Here is a 22,283-nt window from a genome sequence, read left to right on the forward strand (position 1 = left end):
GAAGTGCTGCCGAACATTTACACTATGTAGCACACTCTCATGGCCTTGGTTGCTGAAAAAGCTTTTATAGTGCAATCTTAGTAAAACTGTCTTTTCATGTACAATAGTACAATCTTTGAATTGTAAGTTTCTATTTGCAATACACGTCTGACCCTGAAAACGTCAGTATTTGACAAACGAACTAACCAAACTTATATGCCCTTGTATATTTATACAAATTTGGAAATAAAAGCACACACGCCAAGAATTTTCATAAGCCATAAATGTGATCAGCAAACAAGATCTGTAACTGACTTCAAAGTATTCTTGGACAGTGTTACACCACTTCCAGTGCTCCTGCCACATCTGGAACGCACCCCTGGATCTTCTTCCTCGTATCAAATGGTGACTTTTCAACTTCAGTGTTGTTCTCAGTAACAGGAATAAGTCATTGGAAGTCAGTTCTGGCAAATGGGACAAGTATAGAGCGATGATTTTGTTGGTGTGGCCCAAAAGCACACCTACGTTTCCATTGTGCTATGAGCAGGAATGCATGGGATCGATGATAGTTCAGGTCGTTTACACTGACTGTTCTCTCTAAGACACCTCAGGACATCACAACGGAACTCTGTGTTGACAGCCTCACCACTGGGGACGACTTTATGGTGCAAAACCTTGTTGATGTTGAACAGAATGATGATCATTCCTTCTTTAGTTATGAAGAATGCGGGTTCTTCTGTTGAAGCGTTACCTCTGGGTTGTAGCCCTTGATCGAACCATCGTGACGAGGGATGATCATGAAAACTGAGTTAATTTGATTTAGACTTTGATGAATCTGTGCAGGTTTGAGGTCCATGGCAAATGTGCACCTACAAGTGGTCAGAATTGATCTTCTAGAGAGTCATACAAATGTGGCAGGAGCACTGGGAGCAGTGTATCACTGCACACCAACTTGGAAGGACATAGTGGCAAAATTTGAACTACATATGACTTTTTTGGCATAACTTTCATGATGAAACTGAAAATTCAAGTTGGGGACCACTATAATATCAATGTAAAAGCATTCTGTATTCTTGAAAATGACTGACAATTTAAATTGCTGCCAATTACCTACATAGATTTTTAGATTGATTTGTGTCATTGTCACTAATTTCTATCAATTTCTGTCAAATCAATCAAAGCAAACACTGTTATCGGAATTGTTGCTGGTATTATGTGATATAACAAGATGATTATAAGAGCAAATAACAGAAAATAAAATAATAATAATTATGATTATAATGATAATAATTTTACAATATAATAATTACTCAATGATACATTTCTTTGTGTCCAAGTCATGAAACCATATATGAACATATTCACGCAAATGTCCAGATTTTAATCAAAAGTAACTGAATTTAGGAGTTCTGTGAGGCTTTAATATTGACAGTTCATTCATGCTCAATGACTAATGCATTTTGAATTTCTTTTAACTTTTTTCTTTTCATTTTTGTGTTGTCAGACCAGCCTGATTTAGTAAATGACAACAGAGCAGATGTAACACTGTGTACAAAAACACTATTCCAACACCTCACTGTAGTGGCAAGTATGTAGGTGTGAAATCTCACTGTCGTCGCTGTGAGGAAGCTCGTGCTGCATTTTGAACTTCGCTGACACCGAACGGGTTGACGTTGTAGTGCACTTCCGCCACAGCAGTGGGGGTTAAAAGCTTTGCTCAAAGGCACCGCGGCGGCCGAGAGACGCAGCCGAGGAGGCTTCTGCTGCTGCTGCTCTTTGATGTCGACAGCTCTGCAAAAATAAAATCTCAAACTCTCAACAGTACTTGCGAAAACAGCTGGTCTCGCGTGGCGACGTGTGCAGGAACGTTTGTTGCTCCGAGATGACCCACTTATTTTGATGTACGTACAAGTGTGTGTGTTTGAGTGTGTGTGTGTGTGTGTGTGTGTTTTGTGCGTTGACACGGCAGACAGATTCATCAGTTTCTCTCACGTTAACAGATTGCTCCTCTCTGACCTCACAGCTGGCAAACAATGTGTGAAATGATGGCAGTCATTGTGTGTTTGTTATCGCGTGTGCAACTGAACGAAGGCGTGTTTTTTCACATGTCCGTGATACTATCATATGAAAATAGGGTTTTGTGTGGTGCACGCCCATTTCGTACGCACTGTGATCCTGTGTTTTAGTCGCAAGGTACCCTTTTCATAACTGCGACGTCATTCCACGCGTGGCTGTATGTGCACGTGCTGTTTTTGTGTTTTGCGTGTGTGTTGTGACACCTCGGCTTCCTCCACAGAGACGGTTGTCATAGTGAGAGAAGTCTCCGGGTAACAAACATCACACGTCTCGTCTGAGTGTCGGATAGACTCAAGTCAACTTTATTAAAAAAAAAAAAAGTCCCTTTAGAAAATGTTTTACAGACCATCAAAGGATGTAAAAATAGAGCGATGCATGCATGTACGCCCATGTGTGTGTGTGTGTGTTGTGAGTGTGAATAAGAAATGTAATCAAGCCCAGTTCACTGTTGAAAGACTGGGTTGGAAGCCCTGGGTAGATTACTTTAACGCACAAACGCTCGGAGCCAGTGAGCACACCTAAACCGCCATTTGACTTCAGTAAAAAGACTGGTCTGCCGGGCAACCCCACAGCAACAATATTAACACACACATGTACGTACACTGTATCCATACACGCACACACACACACTCACACTCTCACCGTGCTGCTGCTGTGGATTAATTCAGCGCAGGTGAAAGTGGTGAATGAAAGCTCTTTTAGCCACCTGTATTGGCGTGTGCACATGTGCAAAAATCTGATTCGGGTTGTGAATGATGTCTTTGATTGTCCAATTTTGTTATTGCACCAAAACAGTCACCCACGTTGACACGCATAAACGCGAAACAGCTAGACTTTTTGTGTTTCGGTAAGCATGCCAGTTCTATGAGAGCTGGTCAACACAAGTTAAAACATACTTGGGGACAAAAACTTGCTGTTTTTGTCCCCAAGTTTAGATTTAGCAGATCAGGTTAAGGTTATAAAAAATCATCTATGGCTCAAGTCTGAGTCCCTCTTTCCGTAGAAAAGTCAATTCACTACCCTTTAAAATCAATTATATCAGTAACATAAGAAATAGTTAAAATTTTCTTATGTTTGCTTACATTATATTTCTTTCAGCTTTTTTTTAGTTGTGTCTACATTAGAATCGACACAATATATCTCTCATGTGAACAGCAATTGCAGCAAACAGGGTTTGTTTATAAATTGTCAATCTTTCAAACGTGTATTGTGGGAAATAACATTGCAGGAAATTATTAATAGCAAAGGGAGAATGATACAGTATGGATGAGTTTACGTTCATCAGCAGTCCCAACACAATTAAAAAATCAAACAATGGAGGATTAAAGTTATTGAATCCTGGTATTTATTTAAGCTGCTCTCTGCCAAACACAATTTCTCATTTTTGTTCTACATTAATTCCGAATACTTTCTCACATATACAGCAGAGCGAACATGCGCACACCGACACTGGTAGAACCTCAGAGTCACACCTGCCTGATTCAGTATCTTTCCACATCTGTTCTCTTGCCAAATAGTCTCTCAGTCGCTTCGAACTCTCGGTCCAGCTGATGGCAGTTGGCCAAATGGAGCCGGTCGACCCATAAAAGCTCCATCCTGTGTCATAAAGCAGAGACTAAAACACACTTAAACCGCGAGTTGACAGAGAAAATGTGTTTTACGTCGCGGTTCAAAACCCCCGGGGTGTGGATACATTAACACACTGAAATACAGTTGAGGTAAATTAAAGAGCTTGTGGCGTTTTTTGTTTTTTTAAAAACTGTTTTTGCTGCGTCGAGCGCCTGACGAATGCCACACAAAACTGGGCAACTTCTTTGCAGCACACTGGCGCTCTGTAATTAATAGTTTTGTAAGCAGTAATTAGTTTAACAAAGTGCGTTTTGCAGCACATCTCTGTCACATCAGTCAGGAACACGTGTAGCTACACTGCAAGAGAAACGGTGGCATGAAAACTGGGTTGCCCTTTCCTATGTGCTTCAAAGCGAGACCGAAAAGGAAACAAGTCCATAGAGTTTTGCAACCTGCTCATTAATGCTGCTATATAAAGACAAGAAACTGACTGTAGAAACGAGTGGAAAGCAAGTCGAACCATAAGATTTTTGATGCAAAATAACAACGAAATAACTGTCTTTACCAGCACTGCCACTGTGTCATTCATTCTACTGTAGAAACTTGAAAATGACCATTCATCCACCCAACAAAAGAAAGGAGTGAGACCGAATAGGAATGTTTAGGAGATGTTTAAAACTAGCCGGATTCTTTGCCATTGTATTATACAGTAAACAACATACACATCTGAAGATTTAAGGAACAACAATGCTAGCAATGGAAGACCTAAATTTGAGTTTATGTAATGTGTTCTTGAACAGTAACGGCAAGGATACAGATAACATTCATTTTGTAGTCTAAGGCATGTATATCTTGGAGTGTATCAGGATCTTCATCTAAAAGCAGTGACCATTTCAGCAAGTCTAATATCACCAAGACATTAGGTTTACACTTTAGCACCAGGTGAAAAATTCAGTTTGTGAGCACAGAGGGTAGGAAAGAAGTGATCAGATGTAAACAGCAGCTGAGTTTAGCACATCAGGCATCATTTATTGGTTTATTGGACTATCTGTGAACCTCCCTCCTTGCACCGACCTGTGGGTATATGATCAAATCTAAGAGTAAAGTTCGCCACATTAGCTCCGCAAGCTGCTAACATTATGAATTTTCTCATTGCTGTGGCGACGGTCCAATCCAAAATAAAAGTAATCCACTGGGTGTTCAGTTCCCCCAAATGCTGGGAGTGCGTGAAGACTCCTGTGTCCACTCTTGCAGCCAACAGCATAACATTTGGTGAACTTTGCTGTTGGTTGGCGGCTTTTAGAGTTTAGCAGAAGTAGCTGTAGAAAGTAAATAAACCTGGTGGACTCTGAGGCAGCTGCTCAGTCTGATTGGGTCACCTTGAAGCAGTGAGTGGGTAAAACGATGTACGGTGTTAGCTTTACAACTGTTGGTTACCCAAGTTACTCATCATAATAGTTTCTATCTGGCTTCATTGTTGAGAGGCTGTCTTGCTAAGGAGAAGTAAGGAAAGCATTTTCATATTGTCACCACTTTTATTTTGCACCTTTAAGTTATTAAGACATACAAACCCCAATAAAAACAGACTTTCACCTTGCGGGACCTTGAATTCCTTCTGGAACTTTAGCGGAATGCACACGACTTCAACACCACGTTATTTATTAATGTAATTGTGGACACCTTGAAACCCAGTCATAATCACCGGTACTATAAACATTGAGATTTCCCCTTTGACTGACCTACGTCTTCTGTTTTTACAGGTTCCTTCATGGTGGTGAACGCGTCGGGCCGGGCTTCGGGGCAGAAGGCCCACCTGTACATGCCCACCTTGAAGGAGAACGACACCCACTGCATCGACTTCCTCTACTCCTTATCGAGCCGGGACGGAGCCAGTCCGGGCACTCTGAACGTCTACATCAAGGTGTGTGTCTAGAGCGAGAGAGAGTGAATGACAGGGAGGGATGGATTGACTGATGATGGGGCCGATAGACTTAACGGGTAAACAAACAAACAGACCTCTGTACTCTGTCAAGGAGGGATGAAGTTTGCCCAGGGGCTTTGAGTATTTATGTAGGTGTGTGCACTTACGAGAGAGAGAGAGAATGACTGATGGGCAGCTAAAATGCATCATCTATTCCCTTTTAGTGGGGACCAGTAGGCCTATTATGCTGCATTTGATAGTAGGGTTGGTGCTGTTTGTGGTTTTTGTAGAATTTCTACAAGAAAAAAAAGCCTATAATATCTTTTATTGAACCCAAAAGCTGAAATGAGTTAGGATAGGCCATCGGTTAATGACATACAGTGTGTCTGGAGATGCACATTCATAGAATCTCTTTGTTTTTGAGCTTCATTAGGCTGTGACCTGCAAGAATGAATGTTTTGGTATGGAGACAGTAATGGAAATCCGAGTAGAATTAAAAGGAAGCTGCAGATGATGGACCGACAGACTATTGAGGAGGGATGAAAGGGATAGAAGATAGGACATGACATGAAGACACTGGAATTGGATTGAAGTGCTACTCAAGTTGACCGAGGGCTAACCAATTAACCGGCAAAATAAGGTGGAAAAAATGCCACAAAAGCCTGATATTTTAAAAATGACCTCTTGGCCGAGGGTTTATCTTTGGGGAACAGTGGTGTTTTTATGGTTGACACGGTCTAGATGCTAGCCAGCAGTGCCCCTGACATACCATCATTCATAACAGTCAATACCATCAATAGTGTCATTAAAACCTAGAAATTACACCTTTACATTAAGACCGCAAAATTCTCCGGTTTTCCTCTCGAAGGGCAGCAGCTGACCTGTTTTTCCTTTCACCCGCTGATCACATTTCTGTCGAATGCCGTCTCTTGTTGCTGCAGGTTAATGGAGGTGCTCAGGGGAACCCAGTGTGGAACGCCTCCGACACTGTGACTGAAGGCTGGGTGAAGGCTGAACTGGCCATTTCTACATTCTGGCCCAATTCCTATCAGGTACGACACATGCAACACAAACTCCTCGTTTCTGGTTATACTGGAGCATCCCCTACAGTAGTGCACAGACACAGTGAAACCCAACATATAGTGATACGCAAAAGTAATCAGGAAAACTTTATTTCATTATCAGGGGAGACTGAGCGGGAGATCAAACTCCTCTTTTAATTACACTTCTTGATGTTATGTGTCAACGTGGGTCAGTATTTGATATTTTATCTGTTCCATCTGTACTGTTTGATGAGTGCACTGCTAAAAAATGGGAACTGAAAAATCACTCATGTTCCTAGCCAGTGCCTCTGCAAGTTCACGGCTACAAATATTTGAGATTATAGTTTATCTTTCATTGCAAATTGCCTCTTTATTTTGCCTGCAAGTCTTTAAATGGTTGTCAATTAAGTTAACTTTCCTCCTAGGTTAGCTTTAAGTAATTTGAGCGTTATTCTAACAACCAATAAACACATTTTTAGTTAGTTTAGGGCTCTTTGAGGTGTTCCTGCTTTACCAACGAGAACACAAACTTGTCTTTGCATCAGAAGCCAGTGTTGTGCTGCTTGTTAACGGACAGGACTTCACGGCAGACATTTTGATTTGTTGGGAAAGCATGTGTGTTCAGAATAAAAATAAAAATGGATGTACTTGTCCTACTGCAACTTGTCAAAGCATCGTATGTGAAGAAGGAGTACTGTAAGTGAAGAAGAAAGAAATTTGGACCCTGTAGAATCTATAAATCAAGTATTATCAAATATTTTTCATGTATGTCCGTTTTTTTTTTTTTTTGTGCATTGGCAAAATAACACAATGTGTGTGCCTGAAAACCTAAAATTCCCTGCAAAATACTCGGCAAAACTTAGATTTTTATGCTAATGATGCAGAGTTCACACAGCTGCAGGTCTAAAATATGTTTTATTGCTCAATAAACTTTTACTGCTAGTAGCTCAGGACATCCTAAAGGTAAACTGTAGCCATTAGTTGGGATTTTGCATTGAGTTTTATCACGTAGCACAGAATTAGATGACCAAGAAATGTGCTGGTGTGTTTCCTTAATATTGTGACTGAAAAATGTGGCTATGTGGCTTAAAAATGACTCAGTTTGTCTGCCTATTGTCTGTGTGTTGGTCTGTTTAAGGTGCAGAGACAAACCCCGCTGTGCTGTTTCATTGAGGAAGCACAGCGAGTGTGTCTTACCCTAATGACTGAGCTGTGTTCGGTAAATGGAGGCACCCCTGTGTGGCACGCAGATAGAAGGCCCACTGGTAGCCAAAGTGAATTAAATGTTTGCGTGTCTTTGTGCGTCTTCTTCCCTCTAATGAGGAGTCGCCCCCCATGGAGAAATAAGACTTTCTTCTCCTACAATGACAAAAACATTGGCATTTTAAAGTACAAACTGCTGCCGGGCACTGAGGGCGAGAGCAAACTTGTAGGGCAGCTTGTTGCGCTCTCTTTTGAATAGTTTAAAAGTTTTGCACCTGTAATCTTCTTGAATGGGTTGATATAGATTCAAAGCATGCGGTTTTAGATATTTTTCTTGATGTGGTTCTAATGTGTGGCCGTGCAAATGTAGCCTGAACTGCGAAATGTTGCATCTGATTGAAAATAAACAGGACCCTGTATCGTAATGACGACGAAACATGGATGTCAGAACGTCAAGCAACCAGAATAAAGGCCAGAAGTTGCAAACAAAGCCTTTTTTACCCTTATTAAGTTGTTTGAAGTGGAGAAATGCAGGGTGTGACAATAAAAAGATGACTTCAGGAACAGATCACAGTCAGGAAATTTTAAATATTATTGTAAAAATTCCATATATGTACCTCTGGGCCCCAAAAAAATATGTCTACAAAGTTAATTCAGTGTACCGCCGGCGGTACACCTACTAATTTGCATAGGAATTTCAAGAATGTCCGACGGCCGCAAACGCGCTTATACAAACACTATACACCGATGGAAAGCTTAGATTCTCATGAATCTGCCGGTATAAACCACTTTCAGATGCGATTACCACAGCGGGTGAGAAAAACACATTTGTCCGACAAAAACAAATATTCATCCATCCGTTCTCTATACACGGCTTCAACGCACACAGCGCGACTCACATTTCCGGGTTCATTATTATACACACAAAAAAAGATTCCACAAAAAACGGCCATAATCCAACCTTTTACATCCAGATGACACAAGCCAGGAAACTATTTTGTCCAAAACATGTCCTGAAGTCGGTATAAAATCCCCGAATCGGTCGTTTTCAAGGAAAAGCACCTCGCGATGCCCGTCCAATATTCCCCGTATTTTTCGTAATTTTTTTATTTAAAAATAGAATATTAGCGATTTTTTGTACTGAAAACGGCTGGAATTGACTGAAGCTTAAAGGGTTAAATTAGATTTTGGGGTTGTTTCAAAAATGAATCAGAAAATAGAAGTGAAAACCAGAATTTTGCACACAGACCTGACGTGCTGCTACTCAGGTGACAATGAAGTGTCAGTGTTAAATGCTATCATGCTTCAAATTAACACAGGAAACAGCACTGTCAGAGTGTTTTTGCAACAAAAAACGGCAAAATGAGTGTCTCTGACTTCTAGAAACTTGACATGCATGCCAGACAAGGAGGGATTTATTTTTTGAAGGAACAGAAGAGAGTGAAGACTTCCCAGAAGTCTTTAGTATTCAGGCTGAGTCACAGCTTATACTGTTGAGGATCCTGACAAGTACAGCGCAGAGGTGTGTGTGTGTGTGTGCGTGCAATAGTGTGTGTTCGCATCGTGTATTTGTGTACTATTGTGTCTGTGTGTGGGTCAGGAGTGCATGGCCCCCTGACAGCCCTGCTGACTGCCTGTCACCCAGAGAGTGAGTGTATAAGTCTGAGGAAAGAAGTCTAAGGACGGGTCTGGAGGGAGATGAACTCAGAAAAAGAGCAATTACAAGAAGAATAGAACAATAGCTCATAAAGAGATGCGAAATGCGTAGAGACAGAGAAAGACAAGAGGTCGAGAATGCAGCAAAAGGAAGGAAAATGGTTTAAATGAAGAAGGAGGAGGAGGAGGGACTGCATATGTGGTTGGCATAAGGACGGAGACAGAAGGGATGGAGTGAAAAAGAGGAATAGTTGCTGACTTTTAGTGGAAAATTCCCCTGGGGCTCCCATATGAGCTTCACGGGGACGTCAAGATGTTGCAGACTGAGGATAAAAGAAAGTTTCTGTGTCTCAGTCTTTCATACAGTGCATTAGAAAACTGTAACTCAACATTTATTTATTTATTATTATTTTTGCTTTCTGCTCTTCTCAGGTAATATTTGAAGCGGTTTCAGTCCAAGGCCACCCAGGTTTCATCGGCATCGATGACATACGAGTCCTGGCTCACCCGTGCCGTAAGTGAGAGAGATTGTGTATATGTATGTGTGGCGTCATGGCAACGGTTGACCCTGCACAACTGTAGCCCCGCTGAGCATCATCTGTTTTATAGCTGCAACACACACACACGCACACAGAAACACAGCGTACAGGACAGATTGTGAGGCTCGCAGACAGATTGCAGAGAGCAGGGAAGAAGGTCCAAACTCAGGGTCTTCATCACTCAAATCTGACAGAAACACTTTGCTTCACAAAAAACTCTGGACTACTTACTGCACCACTCTGTGGCCTACTTCCTCCTCACTGTCGGCTCGCTGTTGCTCCCTCAAAGCCCCACAGGCTGTTCTTATCGGGCTGTGTTTAAACTTCGGAGGTATAGTTTAATTCAACTTTACTGGCACAAAGCAAGATCTTGTTTCTTCTGCAGGAAAAAGAGGACCAAATCACACTGACTAAACAATTGTGCAAATAATGTGGTAACTGTTTTAGAAACTGTAAAATCTGATGCTTTTTTGACACCAAAAACAAGAAGTTAACAGCAGGCTACTGTATAAAACTGATGTTGTAATCACAAAACAACACAAATGAGACTCAAAATCAAACAAAACAACCAGTACAAGACATAAAGATGACACAAACAGACACAAAACAGCACAAATGAGACACAAAATGGTACAAATAGGAAACTAAATGACACAAACAAGACACATAATGACATGCAACACCAAACAGTACAAAATGTGAGACAAAAAGACGCAAACAAGAAACATATTGACAAAAATGAGACGCATAATGCCAAAAAGGGGACAAAAAACAACACAAATGAGACACAAAATGACACAAACAAGAGCAAAACAACAAAAACAAGACACAAACCAGCACTAACAAGACACAAAACGGCACAAATGAGACACAAAATGACACAAACAGGGCAGAAAACTGCTACATATGAGAGTAATTACAGTATTAAAGAATTAAGCTCATATTCTAATGTAGAGTGCTGGAATGAATCCCAAATTAGCTGTTTAAATAAATACAACTGGAAACTAGAAATGCAGGAAAATACAGGCGACCACAGCTGCAGTTATTTTACTGTAATTTTACAGAAGCGTGTCTTTCAGTGTTTTCTCTGGGTCGTCACACTTATTTCTTCGGGTGCTTTTTGCTTCCACACTGCAGTATTAAATACAGCAGAGCAGCCAGCAGGTACAGTGTTGTTTTCTGGTGCCAGTTTGTCCTCTGTGGCTTCATTAGCTCATCAACAGTTAATAACACAGTGGCAGACTGACAGATCCAGGCTTTGTTTGAGGTGATGCCTCCTCAGGTTTACAAATGTTTTCCACTTCATTTATAAGATATGTTCCTCCCATGAAGTTTATGTCCTAACTGTAGGAGAAATAGTTTTAAAGCCCTGCTCACCAGATTATCCAATGACAGCTGTACACACGGTCATTTTTAGGCTGATTAAAAATCTGTTAGCCTCATGTCTTTGTCCAGTCTGTTCACACACCTTTAAAGACTAAATTATGTAGTTTGGCTCCAGTCTCCCTCTGTCCTCTGGAGGTTTGCTGTACTTGAGCCGACTGAGCTGAGAACCTAGTTTTTACAAGATGGTGTTACTAAGAATAGACCGATTATCAGCCAGGCCGATTATCGAAGCCGATACTTGCCGTTTTTCTAATAAGCAATTTTTCTATGGGCTGATTATTGATAAATTCAATGTGCTACTTCAGGTCCCAAGACTTATAGCAGCAAAAACTGAACAATAAACACAAACCGTTGCCACAAACCAGGAAATGAGCTTTTCTCACAGTGGCTAATGCTATGCTAAAGGCTAGTGACTAAGTTAGAAGGCAGCCACAGATTATCCTGAAACAGAGTCTGGAAAAGTATAATTTATAATGCTTCAAGGTCTGGGGCCCCATTTATAAAACATTGCGTAGGATCCATACTAAAGTTTGTGTACGCTGAAAATCCGAAATGGGCGTATGCCCTTCACCCCTGATTTATAAAACTGTGCGTAAGCACAGCTGCACGCAATTTCTTGATAAATCACACACCAGCTGGAAGATTGCACAGGTGGATCCACCTCACATTCCACCCACAACACACCCACATTTTACCATGAATGGTCAATGCAAAGTAACTCATGAATGTATCTGTATATAAATAAGCTGCTGATCCACGCATTTTATGCAGCGCCGGCCTGCAGTCTTTTCACTGCTGTGCGTCAGGATGAATGAATCATGTGTTGACCCAGGCCACCCTGCCACTAAATTTGTTATGATCATGTCCGATGTACAAATAATTTGTACACTGATTGAATGTACATTTTTTCGGTTCACATAGAGAAATTCATCTTCACTCGGGGGTTGTGGTGTGAAGCATGTGTGCCTGCGTGCCTGTACAGGGCTGATTAATGGTTGGACGCTCATCCCATTCGGCCGCATATGGATAAATAAACAAAATTCTTTACTTTTTTTTGCCTTTTTACTAGTGAAGAGTGACAGGAAATGGGGAGAAGAGTAGGGGGAAGACATGCATAAAAGTGCCGTGGGCAGGAATCGAAGCCAGGCCACTGCGTCGGAGACCACCCCTGCAAATGGGGCTTCTGTTTTCCCCGATGAGCCATACGGGCACCGGGTGATCAGTAAACAAAATTATTTAATAAAGATCACCGCACCGGCCCCAGATGTGGACCGGCCCTTCGGTCAAACGACCGAATGAAATAACGTTCAATCCGCCCCTGATTGATATATGAACATAGTTCTGCAAATACAGTCGTCGGCCGAATGGTGCACTATAGGAACATCTACAACAATGAGGGTTTATGATTATCCGGCTCTACAAGTCTAATATGTGATAACAATAAAGGTTTGAGATCAATCTGGTTTCAATTCGCCACTTCACCCTCCGGCTCTGCCGTTCCCTCTGTCTCCAAAATGTACTTAAGCAAGCATCAAAGTTGGCGCACCGGTGCGCACATTCTCACGCCAAGTTTGTTTTAGAAATCACAACGTACACAGCGTGCGCCACTTTCTACGCAAAGTTTGTGATTTACGCCCTGTTTTGTGCGTAAGCAAGCATCAAGAATCAAGGTTGGCGCACCGGTGCGCACATTCTCACGCCTGGTTTGTTTTTATAAATCACAACCTTTGCGTAGAAAGTGGCGTACGCCACTTTCTAGCCCTGTTTTGTGCGTACGCAAGCTTTATAAGTGAGGCCCCTGGACATTAGCAGGCAATAAAGTTGATAATACAGTGAAAAATGAAGCAAATAGATGTAACTGCAGGAGATAAACCGATACATCTCAGTTGAGAGCATCCTAATTTATTCACTCCTGTTTCTGTTTTATATATTCAGTTACAGTCACCCTTATTAATGCAGAGGTGTAGTTATGAATGAGAGGTTCTGTGATATCACATGCTGTCAAAGCATTGCATTTAATGTATATCAATTCCAAATATCAGCCTTTCTTAACTACCAATAACCGGCATCACTATCCACCCTGAAACCCATAGCTACTGGTTGAGTCTTCTTCATTACTTAACAAACAATAATAAAAAGTTAATTATAATAACTTGAACAAATAACAAGAAAACCCAAAGTTGTCTTGGTTTTACTTTGAACAAGCTACCAGAATTAATTTTTTGTCCTCTTGTTCCATACCTACCGACAACCTCTCATTTCTTCCTGTATGCCACTTTCTTATTGCTTTGCATGAGTTCATATGTGCAGCTAAGTTCATGTGTGCCAGCTACTAATCACATTAGTCTGAAATGAGTGCGTCAATGGTGGAAAATGGACAGAAGAGAGCAGACATAATCACAATGGAATTGGAAAAAAAACCCTGGAAAACAAAAATCTGAGCTAATGCAAGCAGACAGAGGAGAAGCGCACAAATTGTGCAGCGCTATTAAAAAAACAAGCTTCATATCTAAGTCCTTGTCATTTGCAACAACCTGACCATTAGTGTCAGAGCAAATTATCATTGTTAAATGATCGATGCATACCCCGTTAGGCTTATCTCTGTCTGCAGACAGTCCAAATGAAATTAACCACTCGTAGACTGGTCTCAATGCCAGACCAAAGTCACCCGACGTCTGTCTGTCGGACCGTGACTTTCTCCGCCTTCCTCCAGACAACAATATTAAGTTCCGTTTCAACTGGATTAGTGTTGTTTAGCAAGAAAATATATTATGCAAGTTGTTTCTCTTAATGCCAGCGTGAATCCAGTGTGAAATCTTCAATAACAATCTTTCGGCAGCCGGCCATTTACTCAGTTACATGATTATCGAACTTGTTTCAGTTCAGAGAGCCCGAGGACGTATTCAGGCAGAATTAATTTATCCAGGGGATGTTTCTCGAGAGACTAATTAAAAAAGCTTGAACCCGCATGACCTGGGTTCTTTTTCTTTCAGATTTCATACATTTGATGCCTTCAGCTAAATTAACTCATATTAAAAACTTGATACGGTGCATCAGAAAGACTGTCTGAGAGCGTGTTTATCTTCTTCATAGACCTTTTCTCCCACTTATTTACACGCCGTCCATTTTGTGTTGCAGGTAAAGCGCCTCACTTCCTGCGTCTGCAGAACGTGGAGGTGAATGTGGGTCAGAACGCCACGTTTCAGTGCACGGCGGGAGGGAAGTGGTCTCAGCACGATAAACTGTGGCTGCAGGTTCGTATGCCTTCATATCAGGAAGTTTTTGCATGAATCATATCGGCATGTAAAGGTGATATAAAGGGAGCTCAAAAAACTGTGATAACTGAGAAGTTCTGGTTAGTAATGGCAAAATGATTAGTGAAGGCAGTGTAGTTTCTGTAGAGATTAACCGATAATGAATTTCTGGGGCTTTTGCCAACTTTCAGAGTAAAAACAAACGTTATATTGGATTGTCCAATGACTGCTGTATATATATATATAAAGAATTTCCAATAATATACTGTTTTTCAGATGTGCTGCCATTCTAACCACCTTCAACCTCCTGTAACTGTAGTTTCATGTCTTATGTTTTCTTGTACTGTGTTTGTTGTAATTTTGTGTCTAGTCTGAGTAGTTTTATGTCTCGTTTGTGCTGTTGTGTGGCTCATTGCTGTTTTTTTGTGTCTTTTTGTTGTTTAGTGAATATGAGAGTCTTTTTGTGTCTCATTTTTGTTGTCTGTTTTATTGTTTAGTGTCTCGTTCATGTCATGCTGTTTTTCCCCATTCTTGCCTTGTTTGAGTGAATTTATGTTTTGTTTGTGCGGTTTTGTCTAATTTTTGCTGTTTTGTGCTTCTAAGGTTTGCTTTTTGTCTAAGTTTTTTGTTACTTTGTGTCATTTTTGGTCCTTTTATACATTGTTTCATGTATTTTTCTTGTAGTTTTGTCTCATTTGTGTCACTTTGTATCTTGTTTTTCTTGTTTTGTGTCTGTTTTTAGTCATTTTATGTCTCATTTGTGTTGTTTTGCGTCTCATTTTTGTCGTTTTGTGTCTTACCTTGGTTGTCCCATGTCTGTTTATGCCGTTTTGTGTCCTGTTTGTCTCACTTTGTGTCTTGTATTTGCTGTTTTGTGACTATTTGTAGTCATTTTATGTCTCTTTGTTGCCGTTTTATCTTTTTTTGTGTCTCATTTGTGTCATTTTTTTATCACATTGTTTGTTCAGATGACACCATCAGTTTTTACAGCAGTTTGCTGTTAATGTTTGCCTTGTTTATGACGACCAAGACGCATCTGATTTTACACTTTTTAGCCATATTTGGAAAAAGAAACAAACAAAAAATACAGTACGACACTGTTAGAATGTGGCTATGTTTCAATGGCAATTTCTTAGTTGATATTCATTCATATACACCCCCTGTCAAAAGTTTTAGGACACTTTCTGATTCAAATAAATGAGAACCTGTCCTAAACCTTTTGACAGGGGGTGTAACGTACATGCTGAAGTAAAACTGAGAAGGGAGAAGATGGGACCGTCTTACTCCTTTTAAAAAAATCACAAAAATAAAAGCAGTGTTTGTTGTTTTTCTTGAGGCCTGAATAACAGCCTCAGCAGTTAAAGTTAAGGAGAAATGCTATGTCTGTTATGTCTCTGAGCACAGTCGTAAAATGGTGATTAAACTCTTGGCCAGGGCTTTTTTTTTTTTCAATTTCTGTATTTTATTTACTTTATAAATTGAGTTGAGATGATTGTAATAGACAGCGAGGATAAATAGGTATTTACTATGCAGCAATAAACCTCCAAATTGTATCAAAAACCAATGTAGCAAATGCAGTTATGATCCATTTATTCCACTTTATTCAAAAAATAATAATAAAAAACTACTCTGAGGCAAACATCTCTAGCAGCCCTCCCAGCTCTATTTCAGGACTGATTAAAAGTCCTTGTTCTGCTTCGCACCAATGACTCCATCTCGGCACTAGTGACGCGTTGTGTGTGTGTGTGTGTGTGTGTGTGCGCTGTCTGTGTGTGCGTGTGTGTGTTGTGTGCAGCCATGCCTATGTACTCATTCTAGTTTACATGCATGTGCATTGGCAAGCTTGCATGTTTTTCACTGCACATTCCACTGCTGGGTATAGTAATGACATTTGCAATGGAGAGCAGTGACCCTCCTGACGGGGTCCGCTGGGGAAACATTTTTTTCCAAATTGGCCGATAATACAGCGGTTAGAAAAGATTGGACATGGGGATACGAGGATCATATGTCAAGCAAAATGTGGCAGCGGTGCACCTTTTAGATTTCATGTCTGACTTGCACGGCTTAAATGTCCTCTGTTTCCTGCCAGGCTTCTGATATGTCATTTCAACCGTAACTTTAGTGAAAAAATCTAGATTTTTTGGCCTGCAGAGCAGGTTTAATCAGTCCGTTCTTTCATGTGTACTCATGCGAGTCCCTTAATTGTGCATTGCAGCTGCAAAGGTTCTTTTCCACTTTTACATATGCATTTTCTGGCTTCAGTGTTCTTCACATAGCAACAAACCAAATGCCATTCATGAAAAAAAATCATTTCAGAATCTTTTTTTTAATAAATTCTATAGCGTTTACAATCCCTGTAAGCCTTGTTTGCATTGTGTTATGTCTAATGTTTTTAGTTTTATTTCTCATTTTAGCAGTTTTGTGTCAGATTTTTTTTGTTGTTTGTTGTTTTGTGCCTCGTTTTTTGTTCCTTTATATTGTTTCATGCCTTGTCTGTGTTGTTTTATGTCTCATTTACATAATGTAGTGTCTCATTTTTATTGTTTTGTGCCTGTTTTTTTTTTGTCATTTTGTTCCTCATTTGTGTTGTTTTATGCAAAGTTTCTGTCATTTTTTCCTTCTTTATTTGGTCATTTTATGTCTCGTTTTCATTGTTTTGTGTTGTTTTATGTCTCATTTTCATCATTTAATCTTTCATTTTTGTTGCTTTGTGTCTCTTTTTTCTCATTTCTTTCACATTTGTGTTACTTTGTGACCCGTTTCTGTCATTTTTTTTGTCTGTTTTTTGTCATTTTATGTTTTGTTTTTATTGTTTTGTGCCATCTAGTGTCTCACTTTTTGTCATTTTTGGTCTCAGTTGTGTCATTTCATGGCCCTTGTAGTTTAGGTGACACCATCAGTTTTTGTAGCAGCCTGCTGTTAATCATTATTCTTGTTTTTGACTCCAAGGACACATCAGATTTTACAGTTTCTAACCATATATTTTTTAAAGTGTATTACGGATTGTTCTGTAGAATAGATAACTAGATCTCACAGATCTGATCGCTCAGACCAACTTTTTGTTGATTTGCAATTACAATTCCCTCAAAAGAGACAACCCCTGTCAGCAAAATCATCCCCAGAACAAAACAGCGCAAACAGATTGCCTCACTGTAGGGTTCATATTTTACCTTAATCTGAGACCCGTCTGTCAATGCAGCACCAGCAGATCTTTATTTTCCTGCATAAACCTTTGAGTTAATGTTGCATTTGGTGTAAGAGAATCTTATATTTGTCAGATAAAGACAAAAGCAGCAACTGTGAGACCTTTTAGCAGACATTGTGCTTAAAATGTCTGTTTTTTTCACTACTTAACCGATTGGTCTTACCTTTCCTATCATGCAGCAGTGGAACGGTAAGGACACGGCACTGATGGTGACCAGGGTGGTGAACCATCGACGTTTCTCAGCAACCGTCAGCGTCGGCGACACGTCACAACGCAGCACCAGCCGTTATCGCTGCGTCATCCGGTCGGACGGCGGGTCGGGGGTGTCCAACTACGCCGACCTCATCGTCAAAGGTAAGTTCAGCCTCACTTTATCTTGGCTCATGTGAACCACAAGCAGGAAGTAAACTACAGGAGGTAAACTTTCAAACCAGAGTACTGGAGGTGAATTCAGAAGGGGGGAAAGGAGAGCAGCATGGACAAATCTGATCAGCGTGGATACGGTAAAGTGGGGCAGCTTCTTTAGAAAGTGAGAAACAAGCCCATGTTGTGTAGTTTGTGTGCGTTTGTGTGTGTGTGTTTGGCTGCTGCTCATTAGTGCAGTGAGAATGCTGAGGATGGAATACTGAAGACTTGAGAACAGTGACTAGAACTCCCAATGAGGCTCTTTCACTCCGTTTCTGCCAGTCTTTGTCCGTCTCTCACTTCATTTTCCTCCTAATGTTTTTGATTTGTGTTGCGTCTCTTTCTCCCAAGCTATAGAATAAACACTTTGACCGGTTAGTTCTTTCAATTTCAAGAACGCAAACATAAACTAGAGGCACAAATTATTCAAAGCCACCTAATTTGAGGTGTTCAGTTTGCATGAAAAGCGTAAAAGTTTGTCCAAACATTTCATCCAATTTAGGACGAGGGATGAATTACAGCAGCAGTTCACCAGGAATGCACAGAAAAGTTGAATACTTCTAAGGTAGAAGAACCCTTTTGGTGGTCCGAAAACTGCGCAAGATGTCCAAATACAGAAAAAAAACCAAGGGAATGTGCAACATGTACACTAGTAATTGATTTTTGTAGTGTGATGTAATGGAACTAGCTTTAAAAAAAAATGCAGCATACCATATAAATATTTCACAACTTTTCCACAGTTTTACTGAAATGCAAGAGCAAGCAGAGGCTACACCATGTTGTCAGACATGTTTTATCTCACTTGGAAGCTAATGAAGCTTATATGTAATGGAATCATCTGAGCATTTGTTGCTAAAACGTGCAGTAATTTGAGTTCTAATCACAAAATTAAACAAAAAAAAATCATATTTCATCTTATCTCTTCAATTCCTGTCCATTTTCTTTCTTATTCGCTGATTTTCTGTCACTTATTTCCTCCTTTTAGCAGTTCCTTACACTGACTGATTAATCCCTTTGATGACGACATTCACATCCTCTAATGTGATCTATCAGCTCAGCGCTTCCTCTCAATATACAGTGCAAAAACACAAATGAATCTGTGATTTGGCTTCCCACTCTCCATCCCATGGTCCTTGTGAACTACAGGAAATCCAGTTCCCTCCTGCTGAGACGGATATTGATGTGCAGAGGAGGCTGGATAATATTGTTGCAAGGCCTTTGATAGAATTATAGCATAGCAGCTATCTGTTGTTGTCAGACATAATTACGTTCCTTTACCTTCGCCAGTCTCCTTCTGTTGCACTCTGTGTTGTGAAATCTGTCTTTATGACCATCTCTGTCTCCACCTTCGACTCACTGACTTTCAGGTTTAAGGTGAAGAAGAAATGTTAAGGAATTGTTGTAAACCTGAACACCTCTTGACAGTAAAAAAGTGCACCAAACCTTGCTTTGCTAATCGCTAAGCCTAGGCAATAGACATTTCATCAATAGCAATAAGAAGATTGATTCTAAGAATGTTCTTTAGTTTCTCTTCAATATCAAAAGCACAAAGTTCTGCTATATGAGCCCACACCAAGCATGCTTGCTGCCTGGCTAGTAAACAGCCTCTTATATCTAGATAATGGAGCTTTCACTGTGGTTTCCCTGCAGTCCATGTTCACCTGCGCCTCCCTTTACCTCTATCCATATCTGTAGTCCTACTCTGATGGAGACTGTGGTCAACTGGGATTGGTGTTTATCAATGCAAAATGGGAAAAAAATATGAAATTAAAACACTATTATATGCATGTGTTGTATGTATATAAACACTAGAAACACCCACAATCCTGCATTCCCCACTACCTCCACCTAAGAGATGCCCATGACCTGCATCGAAGACCTTATTTTAAGGTGTGCAAGGAGGCTAGTAACAGCTGCTCCTGGTCTGAAACTGACTCTTACTTATTAATTTTTGTATTTGTTTGATACCCTTATTTGATCCCACATTGGGAATTCTTGCCTTTTCGCATAGCTCAACTTGTTAGGAAGTAATCACGTAGCCATACTGACCTTCTGATGAGTAGCTTGAAGCATTAACCACTTCCCTCCATTTTTACTTTCTGTATGTATCAATGTATTTTTAATTTGTATGTTTTTCATAGTTGTGTGAACCAAACAATCATTAGATGTCTGTTTTAATAGGCTAAAGTGGTTGTAGCGTACCAGTTGAAATCAGTGAAAAGCCTGATGGTCGAATGTCTTTTATTTACAGGTCATAAACCAGGCTGCAGTTTGCAAGTCCAACTTAGACCAACGTTGCTCAACATAGGACCAACGTAAGAGCTAAAACGGAAATAAACACAGAAATATCACGTTAGCTTGCCACACTAGCTTCAAAGGTAACGCCGTATTTCCTTTAAACCATAACCTTGAGAAGATAATTACCGTACCTTGTTGCCACTTTCAACTGGAGCTAAATTCCTTATTACACCTTACTCTCCCTTTTATCTTTGCCGTTTTTATCACTCCTTACTCTCTGTGCTTCTTACCGTCATTACCATGTACTGTTTACCTTTGTAGCTCACTATGCGCGCTAAGTGACCTTTCAAAATAAACTTTCTTTATAACAGGAAATAACATGAAACACATTTCAAAATAAAATCTGCATATTTTAACCATAATGAATTTGAGTCCTTTACAGTGGTTAAATTAAAAATTAAATACTGTAATTTTTCTCCCTTAAGAGATCATATATCATGTAGACACAGGATTAATTCAAAATAAATGTAGTCTTATCGTATGCCCCATCAGAGCCTACGTCATCAACAAGCTGCGTGTGCATCATGGAGCCGGAAGTACTGCTTCATATCATTTACCTGGCATTGTTCGCACCACATGAAGTAGCAAAACTTAAAGCTAACACTGAACTATTAGTATCATAATGTTAGGTTGTTGTGTTTTTGGTTGTATGAACCGAAATACTCAAGAAGGACTTAAGTTCTACCGCATACCAAGGGGCTCTCGGCTAGGGTTGCCAACTTTCTCACAACTAAATAAGGGACAGGTGCACAGTGCCACTAAAAAACATCCTCTCAACTCTCTATCGTAACTATCAGGTAGCGATACTCCTTCCTGTTCAGTGCTAAAGTTATTGATCTGCATAAGCAGCACATGGCTAATTGAATATTCATGAGATAAGCACGGTGAAGCCGGTTAGCATTCTAAAGGCTATCCAGGCTAGCAGCGGTGAAGACGTAAAGCTGATGGAGGGATAAAAAACAAAGGGACAGCACAAAACTACCAACAAACGGAGGACAACACCTAACTATTATTGGACCAGAGGACAACACCTAACTATTACTGGACCGGAGGAGCCATTTTTCACGGCTGGATGTTTAAGTTTAAGATGAACAGCGGCTGCAGCTAAATTCATTGGCTTATGAAGATCGTAAGATCGTCAATGGGCGAGCGACACAGTTCATTTAAAATGCAGAGTTTGTGTTGGTGTTTTGTTTGGAGGATATGTGGCTGTGAGCTGCTAATCAGAGTTTAAAGGCTATGGGCTAACTGGGAGTTTACTCAGGCTACTGGTTACTTAATGTGTGAAATGAAACCAAAGACAGATATGAAGCAGATTGCCATGCTGAATGATCTATTCTATCCAACTTGCAAGCAAATAGATGGAATTATGACTTTTCCAGTCATTTTGGAGTTGTGTTTGTGTGTGATTTGTGTTCACAGACGGGCTATAGAAACAGGACGGTCAGCTCAGGCTGAGGTTTGGTTTGTTATCGTCTTAAACTCTGGTGAGCTAAAATATGTGGCTCCAGCCTTGTTCTTGTGAGACATGATGCTGGATCAGTTTTCGTGTTTCTGTTTTGTTGCTGTTGATTATGCCCGGTAGTTGTTATTGACTGAATTCTGGAATGTGGTCAGCTGCCAGAGTGTAGCGTGAGCTCTAGACCTATATATTTGACAGTACTCTTGTGGTTCTGTAACGTTTTGATTACAAGCATATCTGCGGCTGTCTCAGCAGGCAGCATTTAGGAGTAGACGCGCTGTTACACC

At 40.4% G+C, this 22,283-nt stretch overlaps 1 protein-coding gene across 9 annotated transcripts in view; it reads left to right on the forward strand.

The window, feature by feature from the left end:
- The window catches only part of ptprt (protein tyrosine phosphatase receptor type T), a 448,077-nt gene that overhangs the window by 117,395 nt on the left and 308,399 nt on the right, over positions 1–22,283 (forward strand). For all 9 annotated transcript variants that reach the window (XM_022195474.2, XM_051948450.1, XM_022195480.2 and 6 more), the window contains exons 3-7: positions 5,385–5,545; positions 6,487–6,597; positions 9,880–9,961; positions 14,511–14,626; positions 18,011–18,185. In XM_022195474.2, the coding sequence (XP_022051166.1) occupies positions 5,385–5,545; positions 6,487–6,597; positions 9,880–9,961; positions 14,511–14,626; positions 18,011–18,185 (645 nt within the window). The remainder of the gene's footprint in view (positions 1–5,384; positions 5,546–6,486; positions 6,598–9,879; positions 9,962–14,510; positions 14,627–18,010; positions 18,186–22,283) is intronic.

The sequence above is a fragment of the Acanthochromis polyacanthus genome, chromosome 5, assembly GCF_021347895.1.
Source record: "Acanthochromis polyacanthus isolate Apoly-LR-REF ecotype Palm Island chromosome 5, KAUST_Apoly_ChrSc, whole genome shotgun sequence".
Classification (NCBI taxonomy): domain Eukaryota; kingdom Metazoa; phylum Chordata; class Actinopteri; family Pomacentridae; genus Acanthochromis; species Acanthochromis polyacanthus.